Source organism: Macrosteles quadrilineatus, unplaced genomic scaffold (genome assembly GCF_028750875.1).
Source record: "Macrosteles quadrilineatus isolate MER2022 unplaced genomic scaffold, UCM_ALF_1.0 Scaffold_2__2_contigs__length_208266976, whole genome shotgun sequence".
NCBI classification, from domain to species: Eukaryota; Metazoa; Arthropoda; class Insecta; order Hemiptera; family Cicadellidae; genus Macrosteles; species Macrosteles quadrilineatus.
Genome location: NW_026542595.1, coordinates 3562932 through 3578214, shown reverse-complemented (window position 1 = coordinate 3578214; position 15283 = coordinate 3562932). Strand labels below are relative to the sequence as shown.

General features: G+C 34.3%; 1 protein-coding gene across 1 annotated transcript in view; it reads right to left on the bottom strand.

Moving 5' to 3' along the window:
- Positions 1-15283, bottom strand: part of LOC128985778 (uncharacterized) — a 93059-nt gene that overhangs the window by 70619 nt on the left and 7157 nt on the right. Inside the window, exons 4-6 of the mRNA XM_054405648.1 lie at positions 14642-14729; positions 9426-9519; positions 474-612 (exon numbers count right to left, since the gene is read on the bottom strand). Of these exons, the coding sequence (XP_054261623.1) occupies positions 474-612; positions 9426-9519; positions 14642-14729 (321 nt within the window). The remainder of the gene's footprint in view (positions 1-473; positions 613-9425; positions 9520-14641; positions 14730-15283) is intronic.

Below are 15283 nucleotides of genomic sequence, written 5' to 3'. Positions count from 1 at the left end.
AAACCCAACGGGTGGCTTCAACTATAAAGATTTGGGCAACCTAGACTCCGACTGATGATGGACCTTCGGGTCTGAAATTAATTTCGGATCGATAAAATAGGATTGCTAAGGTAAGGGCCTTATAAAATCAATTAAATATATATAAACAATCCAGAGGCTAAAATGATTGAGAGAATATTTAATTCACAAGATCGTATAAGATAGTCAAAGCAGACTAGTATAGCGTAAATTAATCAAAATCCAATGTTAATTAGCCAATGTCAGTAGTAAAATAAATTTCTTTTGGTGGATTAATCCTTAATTTTTTTTTTTATTATAAAATCTAGTAGTGGATTTTTGTAAAAAAATGAATGTGATTTGATCATAATTCACTACTTCAGCCAAAACAGAATCTACTTTAACAACTCTGCTAGCACCCTTGAGTTGCGCCACATTTTCCCATAGCAAACATTGTATGTTATCTGGAGACATACCTGCACAGTGCTGTTGTCAGCCCACTGGAGGACACAGATGGAAGCATCTCATCCACTGCAGACACCAGGAGATTAGTGAGAAGCCAGCAGCCTGCTTTGACAAACCTCGGGTCAGTATGTAACATCCCAGTACTCTGCTCTGGAACACAGGAAGAACTATTATACAGGGTGTCCCCGAACTCTCTACCGATCAAAGACAAACTAAAATATCAAGTACAGGGTGAGGCAATGAGAGCGCTACAATTTGTTTTACCTGTCACATGTTAATTGTTGCAACAATGAATGATCAGCTGTGCTTAAAACATCAATTAAACTATGCCATTTTAGTAAACATTATGCCTGAGGCTATTAACACTGAGATTTTGATGTGGAAACCCATTTATAAAATAGTGGTTCTTGTGCAAAAACCAAGAGATTGTTTACACCGTATTCCATCCTTGGTCAACATGGCGCTGTTCCAGATTGGAAAACAATGTTGAACTGGGTAAAATTATTTAGGATAATCGCTTAAAAAAAAAAAAAAAAAATAATAACCGGTGGGTGCCGCAAAAACTAGCAAATGTTAAAAGAATATGAGTCCCAGTAACTCAAAGTCCGAAGAGATTTGCCAGGAAGCTTTTGTTGTTGAAAGCTTTACGTTGGCTAATTTTTTTGGAAGGGGGGGGGGGTTGTTCTAATAAGCTACTTGACGTTCTAGGTTCCCACAGATTTGCTTGAACCGAAGCTAAGGATAGTCCAAAAACTAAATTGATTCCTGAAGAAGTGCTGGAGGAGTATTTGATGGAGTTTCAAGTGGCTAAAAAGGAATGTCAAGTAGGACAATGAAGTCACTTGTAGGATTTTGTTCTCAAGAAAATGGGAAAATGACTTTGTTAAGTTAAAATGGCAAAAGATAAGCTGTGTTTTGGTGTGCTATTTATATCCATAGGATGAATATTATTGAGTTTGTACTGTTTATAAATTGGGGCGCTTTCATTGCCCCACCCTGTATAACATTTCAAAAAGCCTAAAACTACCCATACTGTATCGCGTTTTGTTTTTTCACAAAACTATTTTTTATTTGTTAACTGTTATTTTTTAGTGAATTGAAATTTGTTAGGCCTACATAGATTAATAACGCAGGTACAATTCTGAGTAGGGAAAAGTTATTATTTTTTTATCTATCTATATAATTAATACGCGAACACGAAGTTTGTCGGTTGAACTCCTCCGCCATTCCTAAACCAATTTTATCCATTGACGTCTCATTGGAAAGAGCGTGTCGCGTAGATTTGCAAACTGGCCTTACATTTTGGAAAAAGTCCCTTGGGCTCTGCCCCAGTGGCTTTGAAAGTTCCCATGTTATCCTTATGATGAACACAATTGTTTACATTTTGATCAGCTGTATATAATTTAATTGCTGTTATTTATTTTTCAACATTTACTGATTTTGTTGAAATTAAATATTTACAACTTTAATTTACATTTGTACAAATTACAATAAAAAAAATCGAGAAAGCCTGGAGGCGCAGTTTGTTTTTATATATTTTACCAAAAAAGAAAAAGGAATTGACAGGGTACTGTATTTCTTGAGCAATCATTGAAACTAACCGATTTTAACGGGTAGTACTATGCAGACTACATTATCTTTGACAAAGATCAACATGAACAAACTAATGCGGCTATAAGTGGGAAAGATTTGTAGAATAAACTAAAAAACCCAGATCAGCTTTTGAAAAATGATAAAATATTTACAAGAAATGTTGATTATATGGAACTGTTAGGTACGTAATCTATGAGTTGAGTATTTTCATAGGAAATTATGACTTTTATTCGTATTTAAATAAGTTATTTGCTTTTAAATACTGTAACTACTTTACTTCTTTGCAATTGCTCGATTTCGAGCAACATATACACTAGTCTATCTATATATATAAAATCCAATGTATGTTTGTATGTTTGTCCTTTATGGACTCCAAAACCGCTCGACAGATTGTAATGAAACTTTCAGGCATTATTAAGCATTATTCAAGGATGGTTTGTGTGAAGTTTGGTACAGATCCGTCAAAAGGGCTCCGCCCCAGTGGCTCTGGAGTTTCCCATGTTAACCTTATGAGTACTCATATTTAAATGGAATTAAAGAATCTTAACAGCTGGTTCAACTAAACAATTTGATTCTGTGATGTTCAACAGCATTAAAAAGTTAATAGGTTACCAACAGGGTGCAGCACTATTGTTTTTTTTTATTTATGACAACAGCTAATTTGCAACCAAAAGGTGAGTGAGCGTAGCGAGCGAACTTAAACCTGGAGGCGAGTTAGCGTAGCTAACGAGCTAACCTGAAGGCAAGTGAGCGCAGCGAACGAGCTCCAACCTACTTCAACTAGGACGTAATTGAGCCATGCGAACGAGCTCATCTTGAAAATGAACGAGCATTTGACATAAAACCACATAAGGACAGGACAACGTCTGTCGGGCCAGCTAGTAATTTATAGTTTTAGAATGGCGGTAGTTTAAAATTTAACTCAGTTAAAAACTATAGAGGTAAACAAAACCATGGTGTCAATGTTGTATGTAGACAATTTCATTACAATTCTAACGATACCAAAATTTAAAAAATTGGTTCATAGGTAAAGGAAAAAAACTCATTAAGATACTATGTACAGAAATATTTAAACTCATTGGGTAACTAACAGTTAAAGCAGCTGATTGTTTTAGCTTACTAGGTGTGATGTTTTTCAATGGCTGCAGAAATTGTTGGAAACCCAGTATCTTAAAAATAGGTTTTCTTCCTTATTTATGTAGGTTACTTTCATAAATTTGGTATTGTTAGAATTGTAATAAGCTTGTGTGAATAAAATGTTACAACAGTTGTAGTAGTTTTTATGTAATTTAACTTTTAAATTGTTAAATGACTGCCATTTCAAAACTAAATATTAAAGAGAAATAATACTTTTCGTTCAAAATAGGTCTTAGGATTGTTAATCGATGTACCAAATTTCAATTCACTACAAAACCACCACAAATAAAAAATAGTTTTGTGAAAAAGACAAATGGCGGCTGTACGGAGAGCTTTTATTATTTACATTATTATTTACATTTGTTGTTATGTGTGTAAATAATAATATTGTGAATAAAAGACAACTACATGAAAAATATTCTTTTATTCAACATGACACAACAGTGTTTTGGCGACAAGATTAAAACAGTCAAGTCAAGTCAAGTCAAATAAATCTTTATTCAGACATACAACAATGTGTACATGAATGCGTCTTAATCTTAAACTATAACTAATACTAAAACCATTTTCCTGATCCATTTTTTTTGTTTTTAGCGAATTTCCCTATAGGGAAGTAGCTATTACCGTAGGTCTCATGGTAAGACCTAAGCCCGGGACCGATTTACTTTTTCATTTTGATGTCCCCAGAGGCCAAAAACACCATTCGTTCAAATTTTTATATATCTATATATATATATATATATATATATATATATATATATATATATGTGTCCATCCGCACGATAACTTGAGTAATTTTTGTCCGATTTTGATAAAATTTGGTTTGAAGGTGTAAGGCGGGATAAACTTGAATGAGTTCGCGAACCAGCATGATCGGACTATGGGAACGGGGGTTTATGGGGGGTTTTATGGGGTAAAAATAGGTTTTTCCCATTTTTGACCCTAAAAACACAAAATTTCACAATTTCTTTTTAAACCATTTTGTAGAGCTTAAAAAAACAAATAATTTAGTATATTGAAGCGTTATTATGCGCCTAATTGTTACGGAGAAAATTCAAAAAAATTGTAATTTTAAAATTCCCATGTTATTCTTATGGAGAATAAGTCAACTGTTGTTGTTTGCTTGTTTATGAATATATTTTGATCAAATTTGGAAAATACATTAATTTCTTACTAAACCACAGTATCTTTTAATATTTTACATAAAAAAAAACTTTTTACCCTCCCTGTTGCAGCAAACCTAAGTACTCATTAAACTAATTCTGTTTAAATTGGGAATAAATGTGATATTTTTAAGGAGACATTTTAGTTTAAAACCAATCAGGCAAATGGAAATTCGCTAAGTCTGCAGGTTTGCTGCGGCGGGGGTATTTTACATATTTACATGTTTATTTACATATTTGAACATAGTGCAGTAAATTCTTCAAAATTATAAAACTCTCCATTAATTAGAAAATTCTTAAGCTTTTTTTTGAACTTATTTCTGTTTTCCTCATTTCTGATGCTACAAGGGAGAGAATGAAAAAATTTAACCCCAATATAATCAGGACTTTCTTTAAATTTTTCTTTTTTATGCTTTTTAATTATAAAATTTTGTTTGTGCCTAGTATTGTAAGTATGTACATCCTGCTGTCTTTGCAGTTGTGACTCCCGGCTTTTAACATATAATATAGTCTTATATATGTAGAGGCTGTAAACTGTAAAGAATTCTAATTCTTTGAAACGATTTTTACATGATTCATTTTCATTTAAATTAAGGATGCACCTTATGGCCTCTTTTTGTAAATGTAAAATTTCATTTAAGTTGGATTTATTTGTTCCACCATAAATTTCAATGCCATAAGCAATATGGGAGTGTATATTTGAATAATAAACCACACGCAAAATTTCTTTACTGCAAAGGGGAAATAGTCGTCTTAAAGTAAAAATACCGGAGCTAATTTTATTACATATTTTATCGACATGTGAGGTCCACTTTAGTGTACTGTCCAAGGTTAGACCTAAAAATTTGGTTTCACATGCAAAATTTTCAAATATCTTTTCGCCAGACTTTTTACACTCAAATTTGATGAAGGTTGTTTTGTTTTTATTCAGTAAAAGGTTTTTTTCATTTAAATAATCTCCAATTATTTTGAGCGAATCTTTCATTTTTATTTCAAGAAGTTCAATATTCTTTTCATGCATAGACATACTTATGTCATCTGCATACAAGCAGAGGACATTGTTTTCTACCCGTTCAGATAAATGTTTTGGCATTCCTCCCAAGTAGCACAGGAACAGGAACGGACCCAACACAGATCCCTGAGGAACAGAATACTTAACTTCCCTAACATTAGATCTAACATTGTACATCTTATTTCCATCTAAATACCCAATGTTAACAAACTGTTGGCGGCCCTCTAAATAAGATTTTATCCAGTTCAGTTCTTTACCACTAATTCCATATTCTCTGAGTTTTTGCAGTAACTTTAAATGATTCACGCTATCAAAAGCCTTAGACATATCTAAAAAGGCGCCAACAACATAATTGTCCTCATCTAACTTATGAAATACATTTTCAATATAAGAAATTAGAGCTGTAGTAGTAGATTTATTTTTTCTATATCCATGTTGTTCTTGATCTAATAAGTGGTTGTTTTCAAAATAATCTACTACTGTAGTTGAAAAAGTAAACTTTTTTCAAATAGCTTTGATAGAGCAGGTTGAATTGCCAATGGTCTATAGTTTTGCGGATCTTTTTTATCACCTTTTTTATATACTGGAATTATTTTTGATATTTTTAGTTGAGCGGGGAAAACACCTGTTATTAGTGATGTATTAATCACATGTAAAAGTGGCTTTAACAAAACAGATTTTGATTCTTTAATAATTTTGATTGGAATTTCATCATAACCGGATGACCATTTAGGTTTTATTGAATCAATTATGGATGTCAAAATTGGTTCATCGATGGTTTGACACCTAAATTTTATGTTTAAAATACTTTTATCAGAATTTTGTTGGGTTTTCTTTAATTTTGGTAAAACATTTTTGTCAACCATCTCAGCAAAATAATCATTTAAGATGTTTGCAACAGCATATGGTTCTTCTATTTTTTTGTCGTTATGTTTGAGTGAAATATTACTATGACATCTTTCTTTTTTACTTTTTGTTTCAGAGTTCACAATTTTCCAAACAGTTTTGTTAACATTGGTAGAATTTCTAATTTTATTGTCAAAATAGTTTTTTTTCTTAAGTTCTATCATTTTGTTGTATCTCTTCTTGTGCTCCTTAATATAATTCTTCAATGCTATGTTACTTCTATCATCTCTATACAAGTCATGTTCTGCAATTATTTCATGATGCTCATTGATAATTTCATCATCAATCCATCCATTATTTACATTACTGGAAACTATTTTTGTTTTAGGGAAATGTAAATCGAAGTAATATTTTAAAATGTTATAGAAATAAGTAAATTTGTCTTCCACATTACAGTTGTAAAGTTTTGTCCAATCCTCTTTGGAAAGGTAATAAATGAAAAGGTTAATGCTCTCTTGTTTATACCTTCTTTCATACTTATGTATTTTAAGATTTAAATTGTTTTTTGTACTTTTTTGAACTGAGGATTTTAAAAAGTTGTCCATCATGATCTGACAATGCTGTAATTAAACATTCTACTTCAAAAAATTTGTTATCTAAATTAGTAATAAAATTATCAATGGCAGATAAACTTTTTTCAGCAACTCTAGTAGGAATTTTAATTGTATATTTAAAACCATGCATCTGCAAAACATTAACAAACTTCTTTTTCTTATTGTCTTCCCTCAAAACATCGATATTAAAATCACCCCCCAATAAAATTTTTTTGTCAGTTTTACTTAAAATTTTCAAAACTTATTTTATTTCAATCAGTTAGTTTCAAGTATGATCATTTACAGTTTCAATTCAAATACTCATTTTACTCACAACTATTCAAATACACAAGATGAATCCTCAACAATTTGAAGACCTTAATTTAAACCATCGTAGCAAGTAATGAAAAAGTCCTAAATACTGTTTCGAATCGAGGACAATAGGTACAAACAGGTAGCTTTATGATTGTAACCAGTTTTGAATCATACAACTCTAAAAAGGAATACTTCAAACATTATTTGGAAAGATTCTAAAACTACATGCAAATAAAAGGAATCAAGACTGATGACCAGATTGCAACTAAGCTTTTGCTCAATAGCATTGGTTATTTTGAACTTGATTGTTGTGTATTTTTTTTTTCTTCAATAAAACAATACTATGTTATTTGGAAAAAAAGTTTGATGAAATTGACAATTTATCATTCGGTACTTTCCTGTTAAAGGGAACATTCATTATTATCGATGATTTTTTATCGATATATCGATATTAACAAATTGAAACATATCAGCTGACAACTACGAAAAATATTGTTCAGTATCAACAAACATTAATGAAATGAAACTGTTCTAAACAAAATAACCTAACATAACTAACCAAACTTGCTGTAACAATTAAAAATTCAGTGTTTGTAACTTGCCTTTTATATTCAAACGCAAACGAAATTTTTTAAATGGTACAGCAAGTTTGGTTGGTTATGTTAGGTTAGCTTAGAACAGTTTCATTTCTTAATCCATAAGATCAGTTAGTTGTTGTCAATTTGTAATGGATCGGAAAACAAAAACATCGATATATCGATAAAAAAATCATCGATAATAATGAATGTTCCCTTTAACAGGAAAGTACCTATCATTCTTTATTTGCTGTGTGTTGTTTAAAGATATATTTTACTTAGTATTTGACTTCATAATAAGGTAGATACCCTAACCTCAAAACCTACGAGACCTACGTGTTATCCAAGCACTGGGTAGTTCTTGGTAACCGAGGTACTCTCGGTCCCAACGACCTTGGTTAGTCGGGAGTGTACTCTAATAGCGTGATAATCTGCAGTAGTGGAGACATCGGTACGCAATAATTCGATTTCAGATGAAGTGCTTTAAGGTCTCGACCTGCCCCTGTTAGATAAGATAAGATAAGATAGTGGAGACATCATTGTCGACTTCTGGGATCACTGCAAAATCTCGGAAACATCATCACTGTCTTTTGCAGTCATGGTAAAATCCTGAATATATTGATTTGATATATTGATATTTATATTGAATATGATATTGAATATACATCATTGTCTCCCACGGTCACGGAAACGTTATCAACGACTCCCGCGATTGTGGCAAAATCACAAATATCTCCCTCGGTCATGTGGACATTATCATCGTCTTCTGCAATAGCGGCTAAATTCTGATTAACTTTAGTCATCTTTGTCGTCTCTCGTGGTCCTATAGACATCATCATCATCTCCCGTGGTCCTGTATATATCATCATTGTCTACTGCGATCGCGGCAAAATTCTTATAATCTTCCGCAATCGTGTAGAAGTCACCATTGTCTCCCGCGATCATGGCAAATCATGAACATCCCTCCCGGTTATGCATTAACATCGTCTCCCGCAAAAAATTCCTATAATCTCCTGCGGTCGTGTAGACATTATCGTCCTCTTCCGTTGTAAAAAATTTGAATTTTCTCTTTCAGCAGTCTACACGTCAAAATCGACTCCTGTGATCACGTAAACATCATCGTCGTCTTGCGTGATCGCGGAAAAACTTGACCATCCCCCGTGGTCGAGTAGACATTATCCTCGTCTTCCACGATCACGACAACATTCTGATTAACTCCCGCAGCTATGTTGACTCATTAACTCCCGTGGTCAAGAAAACGTAATCTTCATCTTCCTCGATCGCGTCAACATTCCAATAACCTCCTGCGGCCATGTAGTCAGCATCATCGTCTCACGCGGTCACGGAAAAGTGATCATTATCGTGGCAAAATCATGAATATTTGATTAGATTTTACATGGTCTATCAAATTCCTAAAATAAAGACTAAATCCCAAATTTTCCAGACCATTTTGATATTCAATACTAATTCCTGACTTTACCGTTCTTCCCAGCTACTAGACAGCTTGTTTCTTCCCGGTCATAAATATACATGTACAATTCCAGGTTTTCCAAGTTTCCAGGTCAGCTGGACACCCTGAGTTAGCTCATATGGAACTAATAATAAAATAATGTCATGTAAAGAATTTGTCTAAATGTAACATTAGATTTGACTAGATTTAATTTAAACCTTAATAAACAATCCAAGACAATTGTGATAAATTAGCTTGTATGAGGTCAGTCAATCTTACCTAGGTGTGATTGAACAGCTGCAAGAGCTACAAGATTCACTGACTCACGAAACTCTTGGAACAAGTTTACATCTCTGGCAGACACCATCATTTCCTGTAATCATGGTATTTTTTTACTGAAAAAATTAAATGCATAAGGTACATTATGATGTTACAATTAATGTGCAAAACTATAGATTTTAATCCCTTAACCGCGACACATGTGTTATTCTGTGGTAGTATTCTGTACACACTATTGCAACGCTCGAAATATCACATACAACAGCCTTGTGGCTACGATGCCTCTAATCCACGACGCCCGAGTTTAGACGGTTTTGATGTTCTCAGCCGATTTATTTTGTTGAAATAAGTCTTCTTCTAATTTTTTTCAATGGTACATTGACCCTGAGAATTGACAGACCATTTGGTGCTGCACTCAAGTGTATCTTTCTGGAACTACGTCTACACCACGTGTTATGCAGTATCAAATGTCAAAGGTCGCACTTGGTAGTTGCTATTGTAGCGTTGCATCTTCGTGTTGATAATACAAAACCTTTGTTTCTGTTATATCTATTCTATTATATGTTTTTGTTTTTACATGCAATATTGTCTGTTTTTGTTGATGGTGATTACTCAGTTATTGAAATGGCCGATGACGAAATGTTACGGCTCCTGGAACTGCCCAGCTCGGAGCTAGGACCCCGTGAAGACTTATCAGATGATGGCAGATGGATGAGTGATGATGGGGATCTTGACCGTTCTAATTTAGATGCAACTCCAGAGATAAATGATCTTATGTATTGACGAAGTCTTCTATTGTTCAAAGGCAGATTAGCATTCAAACAGTTTATTACCTCCAAAGGTTTGGGATAAAGACCTATGTTTTGTGCAATTGTGAATCAGGGTATGTTCTTGACGTCATTGTGTACACTGGAAAAGAATCTGAGATATATGACACAGAAAACCTAGGTTTGTAGGGTGCTTTTGTCACAACACTTCTCCCACCTTACTTGAACAAAGGTCATTGTTTGTACGTTGATAATTGAAATAGTAGTCCTGATCTGTTTATGTTTTTGCATTTGAACAAAACCAATGCTACAGTAATATGTACAGTAATATAGGAGAGAATAGGTATGCCTGAATTTCAGAAAGAGTTACTAGCTGGTGAACGGGGGGTTGTCAATGATGGGACGAGCATGGTTGTAAGGTGGGCAGATAAAAGAGAAGTTATGATGATCACAAAAGAACATGACAATAAAGTAGTTGAATCCGGAAAAGTGAACTACGTAACAAAAGAAAAGGTTATGAAGCCAAAATGTGTCCAGAATATAACTATATATAGCATGGGCTCTGTAGACCGCTCAGATATGATTTATGTACAATTCAACTCTGACGTTTTTATTTTTCCTTTTGTTTTTACAAGCGTTTATTAAGTTTAGCCTTTCTTCTTTCATCTGTCTATCCATCCAATTCCTAAATCTGTGTTTGGTGCAATCATTAGTCACAGGAAAATTCTTATCAAAGTAATACCTACCTTTTAATATTGTAAAAAATGTAAATTTTTCAACATATGGGTTTGGTAAAGTTGTGTCCAGTTCTCACATTCAAAATCTTTTATTAAACTATTGTTGTTATTTTTGCTAAAAATCTTTTTTGATTCCAATAATATTTTAGGGTTATTGGATTTTTCTTTACCCATAGTATTTATTGTGAGCAATTGCCCATCATGATCTGAGAGTGCAGTTACTAAACACAGCACTATAGGCTTTGTCAATGTTAGTAATAAAGTTATCTATTACTGTTTCACTTGTATCTGTAACTCTAGTTGGTACAGTTTGCAATTTTAATAAATTAACAAAATCTATTTTTCTGTTATCTTCAGACAAAATATCTATATTAAAATCACCACCAACGCAAATATTATTATTAATATCTCCTAAGCAATGTAAAAGTTTATTTAAATGTTCTAAAAAACTATCAATATTCCTAGACAAGGCTCTGTAAATACCAGCTAAAATAAATTTTGTGTGCATTATTTGTTTTGACTTCTATTGAACAGAATTCAAAAACTTTCTCAATATTTAATTTGTCACACATTTACTGGTAATCTTTTTGCATTTAATCACATTTGAAACCATTATCATAACCCCACCTCCTTGGTTATTGTTCCTAACATAATAACTACCGTAACTGTGTTATAGCCACTAAGTACAAAACTATTTATCTGATCTATTGTCAATTTGTGTTCTGTCAAGATTATAATTTCAGGTTTTAAATCATCGATAGTAATTTTAATGAATCTATTTTGCTGGATAATCACTGTATGTTTTGGTGAAAAATGTCATTCTAGATGCTGGATTATTGGTGGTGTTAGTTACCTATGTGTAAGTGGCAAGAAACCAACACTGGCAGAATTTCATTTAGAGCTAGTTTGCCAACTTTTAAAGGAAAACATGCCAGCTCAGACCCACAGTCAAAAAACCGGTGGTCGTCCTTCCCCTAGTGATACACCACTGAGATTGACACAGTTTCATTTTCCATCATATCTATAACAGAAAAAAAGAGCATCCCTCATGTCAGTGCTATGTTTGCCGTCACACTATGCAACGTGAACCGGCCAGGCGGGAGTCACGGTATCAGTTCCAGGACTGTGCGATTTCCTTGTGCGTAGTGCAGTGCTTCAGGGAGTATCATACCCTGAAGAATTTCTTAAAAGTGTAAAGTAAACTTTGTACATAGTGTATATATATATTTTTCAATATTTAGTACTTCTTGAAACATCCACTCATGTGACCAGACAACAGAGTAAAACCCATAAGTAATTATGAACATTTTATTAATAATTTATTAGTTTATTATTATTAATTATTTATAAAATTTTAAAATTAAATTATCATTTAAGCAAACATTAATACTGTTACACTGTTTATTATAAAATTTATCATAGTTAATAGCTTTAAAATACGTTTTAAAACTAGGTTTCCTCAGAATGTTAAAAAACCACGAAAAACGCGTGCTGGGCCATCGGCGAGCTTAATTAAACCACCCGCCACTGATCGTGTCAAAACCACGGCACGCCAACTTAGGCCGCGGTTAAGGGGTTAAGGAACTTCAAAGACTTTTATAAACTTGTCTACAATTATTGACAGGCCTTAATTTTTTGGATAGTTTGGTTGTAGGCTACTTTTTTCAGGAAAAATTTGAGAAAAATACATTTTGAGGCAGTTTGGGAGCAACCCAGCTAGTACACGCCTAGTGTTAGGCGTGCCTAACTTTAGTACGCGGATCAAAAACTGTTATAAGAGGTTGGCCGTTTTTTAAACCCTTCACAGACTGAAGCAAAGGATCAGGTGGTACAGTACAAATTGGATTGTATTGATGAATTGTGTGTTACGGCACTGGGACGCAAAGTGTATTGAGTGGCGCTTAGTTTGTGGGTCATAGGTCAAAATTTATTCCATGTAATTACTCTTTCTAACAGTTAAGCATATTTCTTTGTTTTTCAAGGTGTCAGAACATATTTCCATCTGTGAGGAGTGCTTTTGTTCAGACGACCGGTTTTTGGCACCATTATAGAACAGACTATTCTCATATTGAAATGTTCCAATAATATTTATCTAACTGATTCTTTTTCAATTCCTACAGTCTCTTGAACTGCATGGATGCTCTTAAGATAATCTTGACAGATGATATTGCTTATTTTTTCTAAGTTTTTGCCTTTGAAAGAGGTCCTGGGCGCGCATAACCTTCCACATATCCTCCCCCTTCTTTGAAATTCTTATGCCATTCAAAAACCTGTGTACTTACATCAATCCCCATACTCCTTGTAAGGGAGAATAAGTTTCTGTTGCACGTTTACCGAGCTTCACAAACAATTTTACAGTGAAACAATAATTACTGTAATGTGAAACGAACAAAGGCCTAACCAAGCAACCTAATGTCGTCGCATCGGATAGAATGTGAAGGAACAATGTTAGGAGACTCGGCTATATGATTTTTGGCCTTGGGGCTCGCACTGTCTCTTGGAAAACCAGCTCTGTTATCTTTTAGCCACATCTCAAAGAGAAATTACTATCCTGCAAGTACTGCTTACATACTAATTGTAAGATATTATTTTTTTAATTGACTTTTTGGGAGCTATGACAACATCACCAACATGACACATAAAAAGATACTGCATAGTGAAACTTAGATCAAATATCACTTTCTACTATCCGTCCGAGTAATGCAAAAAATACCTGTAATTTGTTTCATCACTTATGTAGCAATACTATTTATTCTACTGTTAACATAGAACAAAATAGAATTGAATTAAGTCAAGTGACCTAATTTTGCATAGTAACACCTACTGTTCTACTCCCAACCCCTTGTTGTTATTTATTTTGTTAAGGATTCATGACACTTTACTGTACACTATTTTATTCTATTGGCATCATTTCTAAAAGTATAGAAGGGCATTTTAACATTTTTTTTAGTTTTTACTAACAAACTTCATCAATAAGCCATCAACAAGCCAATCTCAGCTTTAGCGCTCAGTGTGTCGGCTGCGGAGTATGCTGCACCAGTATATGGAATGCATCGTCACGTGCAAAAAAGGTTGACATTGCAGTCAATGACATGGCTCGGATTGTAACTGGGTGTTTGAAACCAACCCCAGTGCACAAACTCTATCCTATCATAGGGATCGCCCCTCCATCAATCCGACCAGATGTCACTGCCGACGCGGAAAGTACTAAGCAAGAGACTGACCCTCGTCACCCATTACACGGCCACCAACCTGCAGAGTGACGGCTTCGGTCCAGAAAGAGCTTTTTATCACGGACACAAGTCCTGGATGGATCACTCTCAAGCAATCGCGTGTCAAGGTGGGAGGTCACGTTGACTAACCCTCCCATACCAGCCAGGGAGGAACTGGCTCCTGGTGGAGGCCTGCATTACACGGTGTGGAAGACCCTAAATCAAATCAGGGTCGAGGTACCAAATTCAAGACAAACATGCAGAAATGGGTTCTCTTACCAGACGAAGAAAACATCTTGTGTGCCTGTGGTGCTGTTCAGGATCCTGGCCATCTGCTGATCTATCCACGCCTAGACCAGTCTTGCACATTAGATGATCTTTTACAAGCGAATGACAAAGCTATATCGGTAGCTAATTTTTGGAAAAGCGAAGTCTGATTTCCGGACACGGAAAGTAAGTAACAAGCCATAAAATAATTGAGAGGTTGTAAACATACTCACCTTACAAATGGAATGCTTGTTGATGTTTGTCAACAGTTTAGCAGCATATTCACGGACAACACTGGCCTCACAATGGTCCACTACTGTTCTAAAATATATAAATATATCATATGTAACAAACAATTGCATTTATTTTAACAGTCAAATCACTAAATCATTGTTATTAGTAGATTAGTAATTTATCGCCTTCTCAAAAAAACCTTTTATGTCACTATATGAAAAAATAAACATGTAAATTATACATACAAGGGTTTTCTGAGCTCCAGTTGCTGCCATGCAAGACAGATCAAAGACAGACTACAGATGAAGACAGATACCAGCACCGTATAATTTACTTCCCCTAATACTATTCTAAATAATCCCCCACCCCCCCACTTATACGACAAATAGATAAATAAATGGTCTTGTCGTTTAACGGGTCAAAAATTGACATGGAGTAATATTTAACGGTCATTCCAAATACGTAAATTTGTTTCACGAAAAGGCCGCCACAAACGCTGGTCATAGTGACGTCATATGGAGGGGATGACCGTAGTTCTCAACCCCGACGCCAGGGGCGGTAGGAGAGAACCGCTCAAGAAGTGCCCCGGGTAGTCAGTCGTCCTTCAACCAAAGTTCGCTACACGACTCGATTACAAACAC